Source organism: Coregonus clupeaformis, chromosome 23, assembly GCF_020615455.1.
Source record: "Coregonus clupeaformis isolate EN_2021a chromosome 23, ASM2061545v1, whole genome shotgun sequence".
Taxonomy (NCBI): domain Eukaryota; kingdom Metazoa; phylum Chordata; class Actinopteri; order Salmoniformes; family Salmonidae; genus Coregonus; species Coregonus clupeaformis.
The window spans coordinates 29,794,387-29,818,740 of NC_059214.1; the positions used below are offsets into that span (position 1 = coordinate 29,794,387).

Consider the following 24,354-nt stretch of genomic DNA (forward strand, 5'->3'; position numbering starts at 1 on the left):
AACGTACAAAATCAGCAGGGGATCAAATACTTTTTCCCTCACTGTATATATGGAGTACAGTACAGTCTGCCACAACAGCAAACACACAATGCCAGGACGAAGGGCTTAAAATAGTGCCCCAAAAACAATATGGCGCTCCCTGACGACTCGGCAACCGTCGCCATGGCGCCGTAACCACAGCAACTGTAAAAGCAGCAGCGTCCAGGGGGTTGATGAATGAGAGGGGAAGTTGGCGCAATGCCAGATGGTGAGAGAGGAGGGAGGGGGTTGGGAGGAGGGTGAAGGGGGGTCAGTAGGTATCACAGGAAACAATGTGGATACCCTCAATGTCACGCTCATAACCTTGTGAGCCCGCACAGCACACATACTTCCTGTAGCTCAGTCAACATCCTCTACTCTGCAGATGATGTCATACAGACACACCATAACTCATGCACACACACACACTAAAACTCATGCACACACACACACACTAAAACTCATGCATGACTGTGCACGTAGACACTAACATCACTCTGCAGATGATGTCATATGAATCTCGAGTCCATCCTTGAGACTAATTTTTCTAATGTGATTAAAAAAACAGTTTTACCAAAAAAGTTTGGGGGTAGATCAGCTTTAATATTGCAGATAGATTGTAGCTTCCATCAATGTAATTGTCTGCATCATTTCCAATCCCCCATATTTACACTACCAGTCAAAAGTTTGGACACACCTACTCATTCAATGGTTTTTCTATATTTTTACATTGTAGAATAATAGTGAAGACATCAAAACTATGAAATAACGCATATGGAATCATGTAGTAACAAAAAAATAGTTAAACAAATCAAAATATATTTTAGAAGAAAAACCCTTTAATGAATAGGTGTGTACAAACTTTTGACTGGTACTGTATATCTTTTAATAGATATCTGTTAAACATATATTTTCCTTTATTATTTTCCCCTAACCCTACCCCCCCTCCCCTAATTGGAGTAAACTAATGGACAACAACACTTAGGCTTCTACTTCCAGCTTATACATACTATATACATTTTATGGACACAGTGTATTTTACAATAGTTATCTTTTGTTTGTGTTTAGTTCCACCCTTCAGCTCCACTCAACCCCTCCCATCTATCTCTGAACACCATACAGTTTGATTTCTATTTGCCATATATTTTTAACTCTGCTGTTTCCCAAAAGTTCTGAACCTATATAGATTTTACAGACAGTATATTTTAAATGAGTTATCTTGTTGTTTTTAGTCCCACCCTTCTTTCTAATGTGAGTTAGCGGTAGTGGGAAATGGCAGTGGAACAGCTCTGTTTCTCCCCACTACAGTGAGCCGTGCCAAAATGAACAACGACAGGCTCCACGGGTCGGGAGTTTCACAAAAAGCACCAGTCCCTTGACTGCCTGCCAGAGGGGCATCTGCCCTTTTTATTTTCTCGCCATCCATTTGCTGGGTAGAGCAGCTAAACTCGGGCACAGGGCTGTGAGGGCAAACTGTGCCAACCTTTGTGGAGAAGGAGAAAGAGAGGGGGGGTAGATGGAGAGAGAGAAAAAGAAGACGAGAGAGAAAAAAGAGAGAGGAAGCGAGCAGCCAGAAACAAAGCAGGTTCTGACACAATGGGTGTCTGGAGCTCAGCCAGGTGGTCACAAGGCCATCAGAGTCTCTCTCTCTCTCTCTCTCTCTCTCTCTCCTCGCTCTCTCGCTCTCTCGCTCTCTCGCTCTCTCTCTCGAACACATGCACAAGCAATCATTGCACATACACCCATTATGCTTTTAAAGTGACCTATTTTCAAGGCCATTTAAACCTCTTCAAATACTGTTACTAATCAACACCTCCTTACCGCAGAATGTGTCCATTTCAACCAGCTCAAACAACCAGTGTATGTGTTCTTATGTGTTTGTGTGTGTCCAGCGGGCCCTTTTCATCATCCACCTGATATGAAAACAAACAAATGAGCTCAGCCCTGCCCGCCCCGCAGCCTAGCAACAGTCTGTTGTGAATTAGCATAATCAGCTTTAACCCATCTGACTCTGCACTGACTGGAAACACTGTGTGTGTGTGTGTGTGTGTGTGTGTGTGTGTGTGTGTGTGTGTGTGTGTGTGTGTGTGTTTGTCTGTGTACTGTTGCTACAGAGTGAATAGAGAGAAAAAATACATCCTGACCTCTATAGAATCTAAAGAGTACTTCAGGACAGAGCAAGGACAATATCTTTTGGTGAAAATGTCTGCTGTCAACATTGACTATCACAACATAGTCTGAGGAGAGCATTAGTGTGTGTGGAGGCAGATCTACATGGACATTTCTATGTTTATATTTCCATATGGAGGTTGTCAAGAATGGCCTTTATAGAGAGGGAAACTCCAGAAAGTCAAGTTCAGAGTGAATGAAAGGGAAAGGGAGAGAATTATAGAAAAGGAGAGAGAAAGAGAGAGCATGCAAGAGAGAGTGTGAAAATAGAGGGAGACGGAGAGAGTGAGTTAAAGAGCGAGAGAGAGAGAAAGAAAGAGAAAAAGAGAGAGATGCAGATGGCGAAAGACAGAAAGCAGCGTGGGAGTCCAAAGCACCCCTCCCAACCCCATGAGCTGTTGAATAAACATGAGACTTCTCTCTCTCTCTCTATGCAGAAATGCCCTTCAGTTCTTTGTCTCTCCCACTCTCTCAGCTCTCTAAGACACCTCTGAAGCTCAGCTTAGAGCTGTTTAAAAACAACAAGGACACCATTATCTATTATTTATGAGTTGCAACGCTAACGCTCGCCTGCTCTTTATGTACATGGTGCTCAGGTGTGGAATACAGAGTTGTGCATTCTGTTACACTACATAAAGCATACCCGAGGAGAGGGAGGTAGAGTGATTCTGGAAATGACGAAAGGGAGAGTAATGCCGTGACTTTCCTTGGTTTCTCCAAATGGCACTCACTGGGGGTGGATTGTTTTCTATTTATTTCTATGAGTTTGTGGGTTGGGTGTATGTGTGTGTGAGTTTGTGGGTTGGGTGTATGTGTGTGTGAGTTTGTGGGTTGGGTGTCTGAGTGTATGGGTTGGGTGTGTGTGTGAGTTTGTGGGTTGGGTGTATGTGTGAGTTTGTGGGTTGGGTGTGTGTGTGAGTTTGTGGGTTGGGTGTATGTGTGTGTGTGTGAGTTTGTGGGTTGGGTGTATGCGTGTGTGAGTTTGTGGGTTGGGTGTATGTGTGTGTGTGGGTTGGGTGTATGTGTGTGTGTGAGTTTGTGGGTTGGGTGTTGGAGGAAGAGAGCGAAGAAAATATGTGTGTGTGTGTGTGTGTGTGTCTGTCTGCCAGTGTGGAGGAAGGAAAAATGACTGGCTCCTCTGTGGTTGTTAATCAAACCCTTGAGTGGAGCAGCAGAGCTACCTCTCTCTCCATCGACTGAGGAGAGACGCACAGCCTCACAGCCTCATGCATAAAGATGTAGCAGCCGCCATGCTCATCTTTCCCTCTGTCTTTCACCTCCTCTCTCTCTCTCTGCCTTCTTGTCTCTCTCTCACTCTCCACTCCTCACACCCACGCTCCTCTATTCCCCCTCTCCATCTCCACTCCTCCTCTCAATGCGCCCGGAGGGCTGACATTCACTTGAGAAGCTCCCAGACAAATGAAACCCCCTCATCTCCAGCATCACCTCTCCCCTCATTCCTCTCTACTCTCCTCCTCCTCACCCGCTCTCCCACTCTCTCTCCATCTGAGGCTGTGAAAACATCTTGATCTCCCATCAGTGTGCTGACGTCCATATGCAATCATACGTAGAGGGAACAGGGTACCTGCTACTCCCTGAATTATAACAGCTCAGTGTGTGCGTCTGTGTGTGTGCGTGCGTGCGTGTGCCGGTGTATGAGTCAAGTTATGTGCATGTGTGTGGGGGTGTACACTCTAAAAATTAGGGGTTCAACAAGGGTTCTTCTAAGATCCTCAAAGTTCTTTGAAGAACCGTAGGGTTCTTGGCACTGAAAATTGCACCCAAAAGGTTCTTCCAAGAACCCCATTGGAGGTGGGGTTCATTGAGGAACCTCATTAGTTGGTGGGGGTTCTTGCAGGAACCTAACTGCCCAACTGAAACATTTGGATTTGAATTTGAAAGGACAGCAGGTGCAGGCACTTAACTGAAAAATTTAAAGATCTCCTCAATTTAAGGTAAGGTTTGTCCCTTTGATCTAAATTCATATTATTTTATGATGATACCGTCTATGTTTTCATATTTGCGCAAAACAGAAAATGGATACAAGTCAATGGATATCAATCAACAAAGAGGTAAGAATATGTATGCTATAAGAATATGTTGAAGGCTATCTGTATTGGGTGCAGATGACTGAACTGCTCACTTTTGTGTCTGTGTCTGCAGGTTTACAGACGCGGAGGCATACAAAGGTATGTCAATTGGTATTGGTATGTTATGCAGATCACATGTACTATCCTCCTCCCTTGCCTCTTCAATAAAAATCCCATAGGCCTCTTCATTATGGACTTGGTATGTGTATGAAAACCATTATCAAAATAATTATTTTCATTCACATTTACCACAAAAATTAAGGTATGAATACTGTCGTGTGCATGTTTTGTTAATCATCTGTATAATTACTATTTTTTGGATTCACAGACTTCACCCTCCCTACACCTCTGATGAATATAACAGGAAACCTGTTCGATCACCATATACTGCAAAATCATTATGACTATGGATACGAAGAACATCAGCACATTAACATCAACATGCCAACATCAACATGCCAGAGGATATTACCATTGGACTTGGGGCTCTGCTGGGAGTTTACCTTATATTTTAGATTTTTTAATTCTGCTTTGCCACTAAAATCATAATAAACACTGACAACTAAAATATTGTGTTATTGTTAGGCGTATTACTACTACTACTAATAATAGGGGGGGGGGGGGTTCAAAATTAACCCCAAAGGGTTATTCAAAAGGTTCTTTGAGGATCCATTAAAAGGGGTTAGTTGAAGAACCCTTTTAAATAGTTATTTGAAGAACTTATAGGGGTTCCCCCACAGTTTCAATTTGAAGAACACCTAAAGGATCCTCCAGGAACCTTTACTTTTTAGAGTGTAGGTGTGTGTGTCAAGTGTGCATGAGAATTTGTGTGTCTGTAGTGTGTGTGGGAGTCTGTGTTCCTAGCTCTGTGACCAGTTCTCTCCCAGTGAGCAGCAGGCTGTAGCCCTGGACTGTCCTTGGTCCTGTACAGTGGCTTGCGAAAGTATTCACCCCCCTTGGCATTTTTCCTATTTTGTTGCCTTACAACCTGGAATTAAAATGGATTTTTTGGGGGTTTGTATCATTTGATTTACACAACATACCTACCACTTTGAAGATAAAAAATATTTATTATTGTGAAACAAAATAGAAATAAGACAAAAAAACGGAAAACTTACATAGCGTACATAACTATTCACCACACCCAAAGTCAATACTTTGTAGAGCCACCTTTTGCAGCAATTACAGCTGCAAGTCTCTTGGGGTATGTCTCTATAAGCTTGGCACATCTAGCCACTGGGATTTTTGCCCATTCTTCCAAGGCAAAACTGCTCCAGCTCCTTCAAGTTGGATGGGTTTCGGTGGTGTACAGCAATCTTTAAGTCATACCCCAGATTCTCAATTGGATTGAGGTCTGGGCTTTGACTAGGCCATTCCAAGACATTTAAATGTTTCCCCTTAAACCACTCGAGCGTTGCTTTAGCAGTATGCTTAGGGTCATTGTCCTGCTGGAAGGTGAACCTCCATTCCAGTCTCAAATCTCTGGAAGACTGAAACAGGTTTCCCTCAAGAATTTCCCTGTATTTAGTGCCATCCATCATTCCTTCAATTCTGACCAGTTTCCCAGTCCCTGCCAATGAAAAACATCCCCACAGCATGTTGCTGCCACCACCATGCTTTACTGTGGGGGTGGTGTTCTCGGGGTAATGAGAGGTGTTGGGTTTACTCCAGACATAGCGTTTTCCTTGATGGCCAAAAAGCTCAATTTTAGTCTCATCTGACCAGAGTACCTTCTTCCATATGTTTGGGGAGTCTCCCACATGTCTTTTGGCGAACGCCAAACGTGTTTGCTTATTTTTTTCTTTAAGCAATGGCTTTTTTCTGGCCACTCTTCCGTAAAGCCCGGCTCTGTGGAGTATACGGCTTAAAGTGGTCCTATGGACAGATACTCCAATCTCCGCTGTGGAGCTTTGCAGCTCCTTCAGGGTTATCTTTGGTCTCTTTGTTGCCTCTGATTAATGCCCTCCTTGCCTGGTCCGTGAGTTTTGGTGGGCGGCCCTCTCTTGGCAGGTTTGTTGTGGTGCCATATTCTTTCCATTTTTAATAATGGATTTAATGGTGCTCCATGGGATGTTCAAAGTTCCGGATATTTTTAACCCAACCCTGATCTGTACTTTTACATTTTAGAATTTAAGCATTTAGCAGACGCTCTTATCCAGAGCGACTTACAGTTAGTAATTGCATACATTTTTTCACAGCTACACGGGACTAATCTCCTACTTCTCCACAACTTTGTCCCTGACCTGTTTGGAGAGCTCCTTGGTCTTCATGGTGCCGCTTGCTTGGTGGTGCCCCTTGCTTAGTAGTGTTGCAGACTCTGGGGCCTTTCAGAACAGGTGTATATATACTGAGATCATGTGACTTCTGAAGGTAATTGGTTGCACCAGATCTTATTTAGGGGCTTCATAGCAAAGGGGGTGAATACATATGCACGCACCACTTTTCGTTATTTTTATTTTTATTTTTTTGAAACAAGTCATTTTTTTCATTTCACTTCACCAATTTTGAATATTTTGTGTATGTCCATTACATGAAATCCAAATAAAAATCCATTTAAATTACAGGTTGTAATGCAACAAAATAGGAAAAACGCCAAGGGGGATGAATACTTTTGCAAGGCACTGTATGTGTGATGTTGTCATGTCAGGGGTAGATACTGTGTAGCTTCACTCCCCCTTCACATACTACTTACATAAGACCATCTATTACAGTTACACTGAACACCTTTAGCTCCATCTTGCTGCTCCAAGTAGGGCTAGGGTCCATTCTATTTCAATTCAGTCGATCGCAGGATTAGGGTCGATTCCACTTCCATTCAGGATTTGAGATTCCAACTCATTACATAAATGGCACTTTCAATTCAAGAATTGCCGTTGACTGAATTGAAAAATGAATTGACCTCAACCCTGGCTAAACCCTGTTTTTTAAAGTGACTTTGCACTTACTGAGTGAAGTAGTTTCAACACCACAACATTGTATTGTTTGCCCTAAAACAAAACCTCAGCAGTCAGCCAGCCATTACCGTAGCTTCCTGGCAGTGATGCTGGCTGCGTCCCCAAATGGCACCCTATCCCCTAAATGGTGCACTACTTTGACCAGAGCTTCATGGGCCCTGGTCAAAAGGGAATAGCGACCATTTGGGACGCTGACGCTGTCCTCTCAGTCCTTACAGAGGATCCAGCCAGGCTCACATGGCTTGTTTGGATTGCAAATTGATCTGTGTGCTCTCTCTCCCTCTCCAATGTGCTACTGATTCAATATGGCCCCTGTATAGCCCCTGAGCCTGACACATACAGGCCAGGCCAGGGCTAGCCTCCCTCTCACCCCTGCACTGTTTGGGAAGTTCAATGACCTTCCCTGTCCTGTCTGTCAGCGAACAAAATGGATTTCAGACACAAAAGTACTGTTTGGGGTCATCAGATCCATATACAGTACATCAGCAGTTTGAGGGCTTCTTCAGACAGATACTATATCTTGAAAGACAATCCTATATGCAGAGCTAGCAGAGTGAACCAACCATCCAAACATCCATTTGATATAAAGAAACGTAAAGATGAAATGAAAATTCCCTCTAAAGTGTGTAATCTAATCCTGCAGAGCGAGCAGCGAGCTCTCCAGTCCTTCACCTCTATACGGCACACCATTCATCCTTGAAGATCAAGCCTATAGCTTTATATACTAAGCTGTGGCTCTGGGAGACCAGAGTCAGACTACCCATTTATATCAAGTTCATTTGTTTCATTTTCCGAGAGCCAGTGTACTTATTGTGCTGTTTCATATCTAATATATGCTCCATTTCAGTAAATGGCTTATTCAGTATGTGTGCGTCCCAAATGGCTGTCCCAAATGGCAGGCCCTGGTCAAAAGTAGTGCACTATGTAGGGAATAGTGTGCCATTTGGGACATAACCTCTGTCTGTGGGCTGGGCTAACCTGCCTGCTGAATTACGTGCTCCCATGAGCTTGTGTCTGATTTGAATGGTTTCTAATTAAGAAGCTAATATGAATGAATTCAAAGGAAAAAGGAAATAAGAAAAACATGAATACATTGATTAAAATAACTAACAGTATTACAACATCAGCTATTGGAGGAGGATATATCTCCACTGTATGAGAATTGATTTTAATCGATCTTACTGAGTAATTATCATTTTAATGCAGAGTATTGTTTGTTTTACAATTCTCTCTCTCTCTCTCTCTCTCAAAAATCTTCAAACAGATGTTATGGCGTGAGTGTCACATTTCATCGCACCGGTGGAGTGGTGGAGTCAGGTGAGATATGCAATCTAACCAGCGCAACATGAACTTAACCACACACACACACAGCGGTGCTTCAGTAAAAAGGGTCCCCACTTCAAAGGGAAACCTACCTCTCTCCCCCAGACTAGAGCCTAATTGCAGTCAGCTGCTGATGGTGTGTTGGCTGTGTTCTGCTGAGAGAGACGGGTGTGTGTTTGTGGATGATGGGTGGATACATCCAGGCTTAGGATGAGTCCCAAATGGCACCCTATTCCCTATATACAGTAGTGCACTGCTTTTGGGCTTTGGTCATAGGGCCCTGATCAAATGTAGTGCACTATAAAGGGAATAGGGTGCCATTACGGATGCACACCTAGTATGCACACCCAATACAGAAACGCCCAGCCAGCACAAAAAGCCATTACACCACAGAAGGATAACACAGGGCCAAAGTGTACTGTGCGAAAGCGTACCACACACCCACATGTACCCAGTTCATTGTATGTATCCCAAATGGCACCCTTTTAGGACGCTGCCATTGATTCATCCCTAGTCACAGGAAGTGAGGAGATCCCCTATGGCGTGTGTGTGTCTGTAATAGTGCTGATCTTTTATAGGGAAGCAGCAGGGGAGAGGAGCTTGCTCACACAGGAAATACCCAGTACAATAGGCCTGGCTTTATGGCATTATTATGGCATTACACAGCTCCCTCCCAGCCCCAGCTGATAACAACAAGAAGCTAGTGGGATGGATAGAAGGATGACTCAATACTGTCTGCCCTACCCTGCCCTGTCCAGGCCTGGCTGGGCCCATGTCCCTTGTAAAGCCTGGCATTGCTCAACAACTCCATATAAATGAGACAGCCCAAAGAAAACCAACTAGCTGAGGAGGAATCAATTGTAAGGTTCTTTAATCAGATCAGAAGTGGCCCATATAACTCCTGTCTGTTTGGGGCTGGGCCATAAAGTGCATCAGTGATAGATAATAATAATGCATAGCATGTTTATAGCCATTTATTCAAACCCAAAGATGCTTACCAGACAGTAATTTGACTGGAATCAGTCTGTGGGAAAAGAGGTGGTGGTATTACTGTAGTTCTGACTGTGTAGGTTAAGTTGAGTAATGCAGACCTTAATCCACTCCCACAGACACTGTGACATGTGAATTACAGGGCACTGATGATGACTCAATGACAGCTGGGTTGTTGCGGTAACATTCCACAGAGGAGCGCTGAGCTTGGCCCTCACTTTCTGACCACTTATCAGCAGTGCAGTAATGAGAGGGCTCTTTTTCAAAGAGGCGTTATCATGTTTTAGAAAGAGATAGAACTTGTCTGACTGGTTTTGTGGTAAACTAGCCTCCTGCATGGTCCTCAGAGAGCTACTCAGTGGAGAGCTGGAGTGGAGTGTGGAGTTTGCGTGTGGAAGTGTTGATTGAGCCATAAGAGTGCAGTTTCACAGGGAAGAGAAGAGTAGTAGAGGAAGTACGCTAAGTGGTTACAACAGGGTAAAAAAGCAGTGTGTATGCGTGTGTGTGTGCGTGCATGCATCCGAGCACACATGCATGTCTAGCCCCTTCACACACAGCTGTGGAAATATAAAAACAGTATAAAAACAGAACCACAGCACAATATGGCTCCAGCACTTAAGCCATCCAGGTGTTTCCACTCTCTCCCCGCCTCCGTCCCTTACGCTGGGGGATTCCCACCCCACCGCCCCACCTCCCCCTGCCTCTCCCTGGGCTCCTGAGGGCTCCTTCCCTCCCCAGTGCTTGGCCTCTCTGCTGTTAGAAACCAGCTGCACTCCACTGTGGATTACATAACTGTAACTGTAGTTCTGGCAGACCAAGCCCAGAGGAGAGGAGAGAAGGGGAGAGGAGGGAAGATGAGGGGAGGGGAGGAGGGCTCAACACACCACAGACTGGACCGGACAGGCAGGCAGGGCCGGCAATAAAAGCTGAAATTTAAAGCAGGCTGCTCGCATAGTTCACTGTTCACAGGGTCACTGGGAGGTAGTAGTGGGGGGAAGGATTCTCTAAGTCTGGGGGAGAGGGGGGGGGGCTCTGATACACTTCCAAATAGGCCTCTGATACACTTACGTAGCCCAAATCCAACTGAATCTATTTTGAATGGTATTGTGCTTTCTCTACTCCATTACCCTAACCCTCCCTTTCTCTCTCTACACTCCACCACTGCCACTGTTCTGAGAGTTACTGGGCTGGGAAATGCAAAAAACTGCAGCGGCGAATATGCATGCATAGCAATTCATTATCTTGTCAAACTTTGCTTCCCCGGGCGGCCGGGCCGGGCTCAAATCCCTGTGTTAGGGAAGAGAGAGTCAAGCATGCTGCACCGGCTGTGCTGTGGATGGCTAGCTGGCTGCCTGCAGCCTTTACTCTGGAGGACAGGACTGGGGGAGAATAAGGGGGAGGAGGAGAGAGAGTCTTCTCTCAGACGGCCGAGTTCACAAAGCTGCTGGGATCTAGTCTGTAGGTCAGCCAGCTGCCTGGGAGAGAGAGGGCAAAGAGGAGGGAGAGGAATGGAAGGATAGGGCAAAGAGGAGGGAGAGGAATGGAAGGATAGGGCAAAGAGGAGGGAGAGGAATGGAGAGAGAGGGCAAAGAGGAGGGAAAGAGATGGAGGGATGGAGAGGGCAGAGAGGAGGGAGAGGGATAGAGGGAGAGGGCAGAGAGGAGGGAGAGGAATGGAGAGAGAGGGCAGAGAGGAGGAATAGGGATGGAGGGAGAGGGCAAAGAGGGGGGAGAGGAATGGAGAGAGAGGGCAAAGAGGAGGGAGAGAGATGGAGAGAGAGGGCAGAGAGGAGGGAGAGAGATGGAAGGAGAGGCAGGGTGGGAAGGATGGAGGGATGGAGGGATGGAGAGGGCAGAGAGGAGGGAGATGGATGGAGGGAGAGGGCAGAGAGGAGGGAGAGGGATGGAGGGAGAGGGCAGAGAGGAGGGAGAGAGATGGAGGGATGGAGATGGCAGAGAGGAGGGAGAGAGATGGAGGGATGGAGAGGGCAGAGAGGAGGGAGAGGGGATGGAGGGAGAGGGCAGAGAGGAGGGAGAGAGATGGAGGGATGGAGAGGGCAGAGAGGAGGGAGATGGATGGAGGGAGAGGGCAGAGAGGAGGGAGAGGGATGGAGGGAGAGGGCAGAGAGAAGGGAGAGAGATGGAGGGATGGAGAGGGCAGAGAGGAGGGAGAGGGGTGGAGGGAGAGGGCAGAGAGGAGGGAGAGAGATGGAAGGAGAGGCAGGGTGGGAAGGATGGAGGGATGGAGGGATGGAGAGGGCAGAGAGGAGGGAGAGAGATGGAAGGAGAGGCAGGGTGGGAAGGATGGAGGGATGGAGGGATGGAGAGGGCAGAGAGGAGGGAGAGGGATGGAGGGATGGAGAGGGCAGAGAGGAGGGGGATGGATGGAGGGAGAGGGCAGAGAGGAGGGAGAGAGATGGAGGGATGGAGATGGCAGAGAGGAGGGAGAGAGATGGAGGGATGGAGAGGGCAGAGAGGAGGGAGATGGATGGAGGGAGAGGGCAGAGAGGAGGGAGAGGGATGGAGGGAGAGGGCAGAGAGGAGGGAGAGAGATGGAGGGATGGAGAGGGCAGAGAGGAGGGAGAGGGATGGAGGGAGAGGGCAGAGAGGAGGGAGAGGAATGGAGGGAGAGGGCAGAGAGGAGGGAGAGAGATGGAGGGATGGAGAGGGCAGAGAGGAGGGAGAGGAATGGAGGGAGAGGGCAGAGAGGAGGGAGAGAGATGCAGGGAGAGGCAGGGTGGAGGCAGAATGCAGAGAAGCAGAGGACGGATGAAGGGAAAGATGGATAGAGGGGATGGATGCGGTTACAGTGAGGCTCAAAAACAGTGGTCTCAGCGTCACTCTGTGATGACCTAACAGAGGACAGGAACCAGCCTGGGTCAAATTCCACTGTCACTCCAAATCTTCACAAGGACAATACCAGCAGTACCTGTACTAGGGAATGGGGGGCTTACAATACCAAGACCAGCCTGTCACACAGTCAGATCATTATAGAGTCATTTATGATTATTTTAGGTACATTTACTCATCTTTTCCTGCAATTTCTCAGGCGAAACCTGTATTTCTGCCATTGCTCAAAGGGTTTTACTGACAGTGCAGGACTAGCTACATGTGTAGGATCTTAATTTGACCAGTTTCTCACAGAAGGAAAATAATCCTGCAGCAACAGGACATTTGAATTATTGTGTGTATTATAATTAATCTACATTTTTGTAGGCCTTTATACATTTTTAGTTAGGGCAAATCAAGTCTAACATTTTTAAACCTAGAATACACTAGCTACAACTTTGCATTTCCTGCTATGAAGGACATTTCCTGCAACAACAGGGTGATCAAAGTAAGATCCTATATCTGTATGTGCATTTTAATCAAACACACACAGCCTGTGATCTAAAAATACGGCCCAGTGAAAACAAATCAATTAGAGAGCATGCTTCAAATTCCTGAAGGTACTGAAAGAGACGTTCTGAAAACAAAAAGGAGGATTTATAAAAGACGCTGCAGCCCAAAATGTGAGAGACGGGACTGCAAGGCATGGCGGAGAGAGAAAGAGAGAGAGGCACAGGGTGACCCATTTTCACTGCAGCCCACAAATATATGGGTACTGTCTGAGAAGGAGAGGACACATACCGCCTGAGCAGGAAGCAGAAAAACAGCCAGCCAGCCAGCCAGCCAGACAGACACACTCATACAGACTGAGAGCCAGACAGATAGACACACAGGCAGACATCATGCCTCCCTCTCTCTCTCTGTCTGTCTCCACGCTGTGTCTCAGGTGAGGCTGGTTAATTGGACGAGGTGTCTCACCTGTTGTTTACTTCTCCTCCTGTCTCAATCCCCAGGGAGACACACCTGCTCTCCAACCTCCCCTACCCATCACAACCTACTCAGCAGTCAAGACGAAAATGTGTCTGTCTGTGTGAGGTTGGTTAGTGGTGGGAGACAGAGACAACAGGGGCCCTCTTGGTGCACAAACAGCCGCTCTTTGAATGAACCCCCCTCATGGTCACTGCCGAAATAATCCCTCCCTTTCTACAGAGGACGAACAGAATAGCGATGATGCTGTCTCTGTCTGTCTGTCTGTCTGTCTGTCTGTCTGTCTGTCTGTCTGTCTGTCTGTCTGTCTGTCTGTCTGTCTGTCTGTCTGTCTTTGTTCAAGCCAGGTGTGAGAGACAGCCAGCCCAGCCAGCAGTAGCAGTGTGTTGTCTCCACAGGGACTCAGAAAAGAAAGAGGAGAGCGGGAGCCCCATCCCCAGCCTAAGAGCACTGAAACTCAATTCACCCATATCGTGTCCATTAAGGCCTGATTCATGCTCTGCTCACCAGGGGGCCTGCAACGGCCATCCATCTTGTCTACTGTCGAAGCAAGGGAAGGAAGGAAGGGTGCCTATCGTTAACCTTCTCCTGCCTGCCTGGCAGATCTAGGGCCACGCTAGACAGAGTAGACATTATCCTATCCTATCAAGCCATCCTACTGCACCAGTAAAAACATCAGGCAGTTTTAAATGGCACCATATTCCCTACATAGTGCACTACTTATGGGTCTGGTCAAAAGTAGTACATTTTATAGGGAATATAGTTCCATTTGCGAGCAGCCTCTCTCTCTCTTGCTGCTGGCGGTGGTCTAGTGGCTCCATTTCCTCCAGCCAACAATGAGTAAACACATCTAGCAGAAAAGAGGTCCACCGGGTCAGAGCCACCCTTCCCCCCAACCGTCTCTTTATTTACTTTTCCTCTCTCTCTAGTCATCTTCCTCTACAGATGTTGCTGAGAATGTTCATGCACAGCAGGAAATGCAAACTTGTAGTGTATTAAAGGTTTAACAAGGCTTCTAATGTCTGTAATTTCAGACTTGATTTGCCCTAAAGAAATATGTATCAACCCCATACAAGAAATATATAAATATTAGGACGAGAAATGTACAATAACATTCTGGATTTGATAAAATTAAGTTGGATCTTAGCCATTTTTTTAATGCTGAACTTAATATATGAGTGTTTGTGGAACACTAAAAGTTAAGTATATTATACGAAAAAATACATCATATTGGAAATACTCAAAAAGTTGATGCAAATAGTTACCTACATTTTTTAAAAGTGGAACTAGCACAATATTTTTTACAGCGTATTCCTCTCTCTCTTTGAGCATGGTTCTGCAGTGTAATGGAAGAAAGACTTGGAGCAGGTCACAGCTAGGTTTGGAGAAGGCTACAGTATGTGTCTGGGCTCCCTGTACTGTTCCTACAGACCCCTGGTCCTCACAAACCTATCAGGAGGCCAGCCTGGCAGCCATTCCTAACAACATGGCACCATGTTGTCAGAGCCAGCAAGGCAAACACACATGACACACAGATGACAAACACACGTTACCACATGGACATATATGATGTACAACAACAGCCTTGTGACAAAAAAGCAATAAGGACTGAAGGCTAGGTTAAGGCTACCAAGCTTGCTAGGACAGTATATCTGACTGCAACTTCAATTGGCACTGAGGTGTGAAGCGAGAGGTGTCGAAGTCCTTTAGCCCAACAATGACAGGAGAGTTCCACAGCCTATCCCACCCAAATGCAGAGGCCTTTGAAGCCCCTTCCTGCTGCTCAGAGGTTATTAGCATACAGTACCCACTGGATGTAAAAAATTATAAGGCACGAAAAGAGTACAAAAATAACCTCCTTATGGAAAATCAAGAAACACTTTTTGCTGACTATTATAAAAATGGGAACATAAGCAACTTAATCTTCCACACCATCCCCTGGCATGGCACAGTGCTATATTAACACACTACCCCACTGTTAAGAGTGGGGGTGTTAGCGATGGTTGGAAACTCAGGATACTAGACAATGAGGACTCTAGTCAGCCAATATACATCTCTACAAGTCTGGAACAGTATTGGTATAGCGCAACCCCAAACAGTTTCAGCTGGACTTTCGTCTAATCAAATAAATAGCTCAGCAGGAGAAGCTCTCCCTTGAGAAAGATAACCCCACCCCGAGCCGGTCAGACCAGACCTCTTCATTATATAACCCCACAGATAACCCTACGGGGGGCCAGTATGAAAAATGTATGCACTCACTAATTGTAAGTCGCTCTGGATAAGAGCGTCTGCTAAATGACTAAAATGTCAATTGGATCACTAAAGAAAAATGAAATGAAGGATAAATTCACCCAGCTGGAGGTAAGGCAGGTGGAGCTGGAACAGCAGGTGAACACACTCCAGTCAGCACAGACCCAGACAACAGTCCCTTAACACACCCCCTTAACCAGACCTGGAGAGTTGGTGGTGGAGAGAGACATATCTGCACTCTGGACTGTGGTGAGACAACATCAACAGGAGAAAGAGCAGGAGCAGGAGAAGAACAGAGTACTAGAGGAGAGGATCAGAGTGCTGGAGGAGAAGGTGAGAACAATGATGGGTGACAGAGAACAATCCATTAGAGAGCTGGCCACCCCCGCAGAGAAGCCAGTAGAACAGCCCACCTCAGATCCTGACCATAGCCTCGACATCACAGCCAGACAAACAAATGAAGAACCCCAAGCCCAGGGGATCCCACCCCCTCTGAGCACCCCCCCCCCCCTGTCAGCCACCCTGATAGCCCTCCTGATGACCCCCCCACACCCACTAAGGACATACACAAGCCACAGACTGTACTCCTTATGGACTCAAACGGGAAATACATACAAGAAAATTACTTTTTCCCAAACACACAGTGTCTAAACTCTGGTGTCCGAACACCCAGCGCGCCCTAGACCTTTTGTCTGAGGACCAACTAAGATCACCTAGCCACATAATAATACACACAGGCACAAACACAGCAGGAAAGGGTGGCCACAGCACTCAAGGGAGTGATTGAAAAAGCTTATTCTACTTTCCCCAATGCACAAGTGGTTATCTCCACCCAGCTACCACGAAAAGACCCACCCTGCTACCATACAGCGGGTAAACGCAAGTATTTCCCGTGACTGTGCCTCAAAACCAAATGTCTACCTGGCCCACCACTCCACCCTGGACTTGAACAGCCTTTACGACCAGATCCACCTATACAAGGCAGCAGTGCCCACCTTCGCCCGGACCATAAAGGACATCGCCCTCAACCGCAGCCCCAAAACCTCACACAGGAGAAACAGATCAACAGACACCCCGCCCAGACCAGCGAGACACTCTCCCAGACCAGCAGGCTCTGCTCACACTTACTGGTCTGAGGCCAAACCATACAACTAACAACACTGGACACTTTATGGAGCACAAAGCCTTCACTATCTCATCCTGGAATATCCAAGGCCTGAGGTCATCTGCCTTTGGCCTAAAGAGCAGGAACCTGGACTTCACCAAAGAAATCAGAAATACAAATATTGTCATCATACAAGAAACACGGTATAGAGGAGATGGACCCACTGGTTGCCCTCTAGGTTACAGAGAGCTGGTAGTCACATCCACCAAACTACCAGGTGTGAAACAGGGAAGGGACTCAGGGGGTATGCTAATTTGGTAAAGAGCAGACCTAACTCACTCTATTAAATTAATCAAAACAGGAACATATTACATTTGGCTAGAAATTCAAAAGGAAATGATCCCAACAGAGAAAAATGTCCTCCTGTGTGCTACCTATATCCTGCCACTAGAATCCCCATACTTTAATGAAGACAGCTTAGAAATTCAAAAGGAAATCATCTCAACAGAGAAAAATGTCCTCCTGTGTGCTACCTATATCCCGCCACTAGAATCCCCATACTTTAATGAAGACAGCTTCTCCATCCTGGAGGGGGAAATCAATCACTTCCAGGCCCAGGGACATGTACTAGTCTGTGGCGACCTAAATGCCAGAACTGGACAAGAACCTGACACCCTCAGCACACAGGGGGACAAACACACACCTGGAGGTGACAGCATTCCCTCCCCCTTATGCCCCCCTAGGCACAACTATGACAACATAACCAACAAAAACGGGTCACAACTCCTGCAGCTCTGTCTCACGCTGGGTATGTACATAGTCAATGGTAGGATTCGAGGAGACTCCTATGGTAGGTACACCTATAGCTCATCTCTTGGCAGTAGTACTGTAGACTACTTTATCACTGACCTGAACCCACAGTCTCTCACAGTCAGCCCACTGACACTCCTATCATATCACAGCAAAATCACACTCTACTTGAACAGAGCAATACTCAATCATGAGGCATCAAAGCCAAAGAAACGGAATTATATTAAGATATGCTATAGATGGAAAGAAAGTAGTGTAGAAACCTACCAAAAAACAATTATGCAACAACAAATTAAATCCCTTTTAGACAACTTCCTGGACAAAACGTTTCACTGTAATAGTGAAGGTGTAAACTTGGCAGTAGAAAACCTAAACTGTATATTTGACCTCTCAGGTTCCCTGTCAAATCTCAAATGTTTTAACAGAAAACCAAAGAAAATTAACAACAATAACAAATGGTTTGATGAACAATGCAAAAACCTAAGAAAGAAATTGAGAAACCTATCCAACCAAAAACATAGAGACCCAGAAAACCTGAGCCTACGCCTTCACTATGGTGAATCACTAAAACAATACAGAAATACACTACGGAAAAAGAAGGAACAGCACGTCAGAAATCAGCTCAATGTAATTGAAGAATCCATAGACTCTAACCACTTCTGGGAAAATTGGAAAACACTAAACAAACAACAACACGAAGAGTTATCTATCCAAAACGGAGATGTATGGGTAAACCACTTCTCCAATCTTTTTGGCCCTATAACAAAGAACAAACAGCAAAAACATATACATGATCAAATACAAATATTAGAATCAACTATTAAAGCCTACCAGAACCCACTGGATTCTCCAATTACATTGAATGAACTACAGGACAAAATACAAACCCTCCAACCCAAAAAGGCCTGTGGTGTTGATGGTATCCTCAATGAAATGATAAAATATACAGCCCACAAATTCCAATTGGCTATACTTAAACTCTTTAACATCATCCTTAGCTCTGGTATCTTCCCCAATATTTGGAACCAAGGACTGATCACCCCGATCCACAAAAGTGGAGACATATTTGACCCAAATAACTACCGTGGGATATGCGTCAACAGTAACCTTGGGAAAATCCTCTGCATTATCATTAACAGCAGACTCGTTCATTTCCTCAGTGAAAACAATGTACTGAGCAAATGTAAAATTGTCTTTTTACCAAATTACCGCATGACAGACCACATATTCACCCTGCACACCCTAACTGACAAACAAACAAACCAAAACAAAGGCAAAGTCTTCTCATGCTCTATTGATTTAAAAAAAGCTTGACTCAATTAGGCATGAGGGTCTGCTAAACAAATTGATGGAAAGTGGTGTTGGGGGAAAAACATACAACATTATAAAATCCATGCACACAAACAACAAATGTGTGGTTAAAATTGGCAAAAAACACACACCTTTCTTTCCACAGGGCCATGGGGTGAGACAGGGATGCATCTTAAGCCCCACTCTCTTCAACATATACAGTGGGGAGAACAAGTATTTGATACACTGCCGATTTTGCAGGTTTTCCTACTTACAAAGCATGTTGAGGTCTGTAATTTTTATCATAGGTACACTTCAACTGTGAGAGACGGAATCTAAAACAAAAATCTAGAAAATCACATTGTATGATTTTTAAGTAATTAATTTGCATTTTATTGCATGACATACGTATTTGATACATCAGAAAAGCAGAACTTAATATTTGGTACAGAAACCTTTGTTTGCAATTACAAAGATCATACGTTTCCTGTAGGTTTTGACCAGGTTTGCACACACTGCAGCAGGGATTTTGGCCCACTCCTCCATACAGACCTTCTCCAGATCCTTCAGGTTTCGGGGCTGTCACTGGGCAATACGGACTTTCAGCTCCCTCCAAAGATTTTCTATTGGGTTTACGTCTGGAGACTGGATAGGCCACTCCAGGACCTTGAGATGCTTCTTACGGAGCCACTCCTTAGTTGCCCTGGCTGTGTGTTTCGGGTCGTTGTCATGCTGGAAGACCCAGCCACGACCCATCTTCAATGCTCTTACTGAGGGAAGGAGGTTGTTGGCCAAGATCTCGCGATACATGGCCCCATCCTTCCTCCCCTCAATACGGTGCAGTTGTCCTGTCCCCTTTGCAGAAAAGCATCCCCAAAGAATGATGTTTCCACCTCCATGCTTCACGGTTGGGATGGTGTTCTTGGGGTTGTACTCATCCTTCTTCTTCCTCCAAACACGGCGAGTGGAGTTTAGTCCAAAAAGCTCTATTTTTGTCTCATCAGACTACATGACCTTCTCCCATTCCTCCTCTGGATCATCCAGATGGTCATTGGCAAACTTCAGACGGGCCTGGACATGCGCTGGCTTGAGCAGGGGGACCTTGCGTGCGCTGCAGGATTATAATCCATGACGGCTTAGTGTGTTACTAATGGTTTTCTTTGAGACTGTGGTCCCAGCTCTCTTCAGGTCATTGACCAGGTCCTGCCATGTAGTTCTGGGCTGATCCCTCACCTTCCTCATGATCATTGATGCCCCACGAGGTGAGATCTTGCATGGAGCCCCAGACCGAGGGTGATTGACCGTCATCTTGAACTTCTTCCATTTTTTAATAATTGCGCCAACAGTTGTTGCCTTCTCACCAAGCTGCTTGCCTATTGTCCTGTAGCCCATCCCAGCCTTGTGCAGGTCTACAATTTTATCCCTGATGTCCTTACACAGCTCTCTGGTCTTGGCCATTGTGGAGAAGTTGGAGTCTGTTTGATTGAGTGTGTGGACAGGTGTCTTTTATACAGGTAACGAGTTCAAACAGGTGCAGTTAATACAGGTAATGAGTGGAGAACAGGAGGGCTTCTTAAAGAAAAACGAACAGGTCTGTGAGAGCCGGAATTCTTACTGGTTGGTAGGTGATCAAATACTTATGTCATGCAATAAAATGCAAATTAATTACTTAAAAATCATACGATGTGATTTTCTGGATTTTTTTAGATTCCGTCTCTCACAGTTGAAGTGTACCTATGATAAAAATTACAGACCTCTACATGCTTTGTAAGTAGGAAAACCTGCAATACCGGCAGTGTATCAAATACTTGTTCTCCCCACTGTATATCAATGAATTGGCAAGGGCACTAGAACAGTCTGCAGCACCCAGCCTCACCCTACTAGAATCTGAAGTCAAATGTCTACTGTCTGCTGATGATCTGGTGCTTCTGTCCCCAACCAAGGAGGGCCTACAGCAGCACCTAGATCTTCTGCACAGATTCTGTCAGACCTGGGCCCTGACAGTAAATCTCAGTAAGACAAAAATAATGGTGTTCCAAAAAAGGTCCAGTTGCCAGGACCACAAATACAAATTCCATCTAGACACCGTTGCCCTAGAGCACACAAAAAACGATACATACCTCGGCCTAAACATCAGCGCCACAGGTAACTTCCACAAAGCTGTGAAATATCTGAGAGACAAGGCAAGAAGGGCCTTCTATGCCATCAAAAGGAACATAAAATTCGACATACCAATTAGGATCTGGCTAAAAATACTTGAATCAGTTATAGAACCCACTGCCCTTTATGGTTGTGAGGTCTGGGGTCTGCTCACCAACCAAGAATTCACAAAATGGGACAAACACCAAATTGAGACTCTGCATGTAGTATTCTGCAAAAATATCCTCTGTGTACAACGTAAAACACCAAATAATGCATGCAGAGCAGAATTACATGGAGAAGAGTCCCCTAAGCAAGCTGGTCCTGCGGCTCTGTTCACAAACACAAACAGACCCCACAGAGCCCCAGGACAGCAACACAATTAGACCCAACCAAATCATGAGAAAACAAAAAGAGAATTACTTGACACATTGGAAAGAATTAACAAGAAAACGATACACTAGAATGCTATTTGGCCCTAAACAGAGAGTACACAGTGGCAGAATACATGACCACTGTGACTGACCAAAAATTAAGGAAATCTTTGTACAGACTCAGTGAGCATAGCCTTGCTATTGAGAAAGGCCGCCGTAGGCAGAGCTGGCTCTAAAAGAGAAGACAGGCTATGTGCACACTGCACACAAAATGAGGTGGAGACTGAGCTGCACTTCCTAACTTCCTGCTAAATGTAAGACCATATTAGAGACACATACTTCCCTCAGATTACACAGACCCACAAAGAATTTGAAAACAAATCCAATTTTGATAAACTCCCATATCTATTGGGTAAAATATCACAGTCTGCAATCACAGCAGCAAGATTTGTGACCTGTTGCCACAAGAAAAGGGCAACCAGTGAAGAACAAACACCATTGTAAATAGAACCTATATTTATGTTTATGTATTTTCCTTTTTGTACTTTAACTATTTGCACATCATTATACCACTGTATATTGACATAATATGACATTTGAAATGTCTTTATTATTTTGGAACTTTTGTGAGTGTAATGTTTACTGTTCATTTTGTATTATCTATTTCACTTGCTTTGGCAATGTAAACATATGTTTCCCATGCCAATAAAGCCAGAGAGAGAGAGAGACTCAGGGGGTATGCTGAATCATTTTCACGCTCAAACATCACTGATAAATAACCAGCCGATGCATTTCCTGCAGCTGAGCACATGGAATGGCAATGAATTGGTGGACACAGCCAGTCAGCCGGTAAGTGCAGCCTTTCACACAGCAGTATGGACCTCTAGTGCAGACTCATAAGTAAAACCGGCTGAGCACTCAAAAGCTCACCAGTTTCCATCTTTAAAAAAGACAGATACCTGAGCTCATTCTATGAAATATCGTATCAAGTCGTGAATCCGTGTCAGTAGCCTAAGTCACCCAAATATAAGTGGTGACTGGTAGTAGCGTTGGCACGGGTGCCTGCTTGGCCATGTGCATGCCCTGTGTGCTCACTGTGCCACTGCCAGCCCTTCGGTTGACTTCATTCTAATAAATGAGTGGTTAGCCTATGTGGAGCGAGACATGTCACAACGCCATAGAGACAAATACAGGTGGATCTTCGTTTACTTCTTCCCAGCAACATTACAGGCTTCACTCGGCTCATTGGTGAGATTTGATGTACAGTTTTTTTCCAAACTAAAAACCCCGTGCTTTCCGTATAGGCTACTACTACACACACACACACACACACACACATTGCGCGCGCTGCACCTGCGCGCGCACACACACACACACACACACACACACAATTCCCCCCATGCAGCCTAGTTGCTTATCTCCCTCACGCGCACATTCTTGCGTCTCGGTGGTTATAATATATTATGTATCACTATAGGGAGCCGGTTCTCGTACCAACGGACTGAAAAAAACAAGTAATCTGACAGATGCGGATGCATTATTTAAGAACAAGTCTCTTGTTATTAGTCAAGTGTTAATCTTCGATGCCCAAATTGCCCTGTGCCTTCCCAAATCGCATCTGACAGACGTGTAATTAGTGTGTGTGTGCCACGAGCTCTCTCTCTCTCGCTCAGGTTGGTTTCCATTATTTATGAATAAAACAAATAGAACTGACAGATGGTCATATAGATCCTCCCTCTGCATTATCTAATCAATAGCCTACACTAAAAACCATGGTAATTAGAAATCATCACAATGTTATTCAAATAGTGTCTTGTGCTTAAAAATTATAGCAGTATTACTATGCAAATAACATGCAGAATGCAGACTTGTCCGCAACAAGCCCATTGCTTGTCATTCATTGCAGAATAACACTATCACAATCGGCAGGCGAGATGCAATCTAGAGCCGTCAGAAAAAGACAGAGCACAGCTAGACAAACTAGATAGTATATTAGGGGCTTGGAAAATTGCGTACTTTGGTGGAATGATGGACACAGAGCCGTCCATAGCAGTCCTCTCTACACCATGCTGCCTGCGGATGTGATCAAGTTGAGATTGTTTTCGTGACAGGCAGCATGCGCTGGGCTGGCATGTGAGCGCCGCAACTCCGCAGCTCTATAGCTCCGGAGCGTAACCACAGCATACAAGTGATGATTTACAAATACTAGGCTGCTACAGTAAAAGTAAAGACAGTTATACAGTGAAGGAAAAGCAGTAAGTCACCTGCTGCCAGTTCTCCTCCAGCGAAGGCATCGCAGAGAAATAGCCAGTGTCATGCACGAGTTGGAGTTCCTGAAAAATACTGTAATTCGCCAACACGTCCATGTTGATGCGCGATTTGAAAACAATTTACTTTGATCCACTGGAGGAAAAAAAAGACAATCCTACTTGTGTATGGTAGGTCTAAACGGTTAACAAAAAAATATTATTCAGATACTCCTCGTGCGTCTGTCCGTGCACCAGAAAGTATCGCTCTATATGCCACTGGAACCAAATAATACGCACAATAACCACTATAAAGAAATATAAAATAATAGTTGAATACTGTGTCACTGAATTGCAATCCTTTTTCTCTGGTGCTAACTATCAGGTCTTCAGTCCAGGAGCGGGATGCCAACTCGGTGACTTGAAAAGTCCATCTATTTCCGCATTACCAGATTGCAATCTTCGCTCTATAAATTCCAGGTTGCTTTTTTCCCCTGGCTGCTGTGGCTTCAGCAGGCGACTAGCTCGGGCTAGCTGTCTAGTGAGTGGAGCGAGCCAAGGGACTCGAAGGGGGGAGTGGTTTGTTGTCAGTCAATTCCGTGCGTGACCATGTAAGGTAAATAGGGTTGACGGACCTCACTGGCGTCCAATTAAGGCGGCGCTAAAATAGGTAAAAAGGAGGAGTTAGAACGAATGGAGAGCCGTTATTGGCTCTGTGAAGCTGTCACTCTGGCCATACATGACAGTGAAAGGTGAGCTATTTTTAGATGTCTATATAAAT

The 24,354-nt window shown here is 45.3% G+C and overlaps 1 protein-coding gene across 1 annotated transcript in view; it reads right to left on the reverse strand.

The window, feature by feature from the left end:
* Positions 1-24,114, reverse strand: part of LOC121537065 (Krueppel-like factor 7) — a 60,437-nt gene extending 36,323 nt beyond the window's left edge. Inside the window, exon 1 of the mRNA XM_041844821.2 lies at positions 23,592-24,114. Within this exon, the coding sequence (XP_041700755.1) occupies positions 23,592-23,693 (102 nt within the window). The 5' untranslated portion in view covers positions 23,694-24,114. The remainder of the gene's footprint in view (positions 1-23,591) is intronic.
* Between the last annotated feature and the right edge of the window lie 240 nt (positions 24,115-24,354).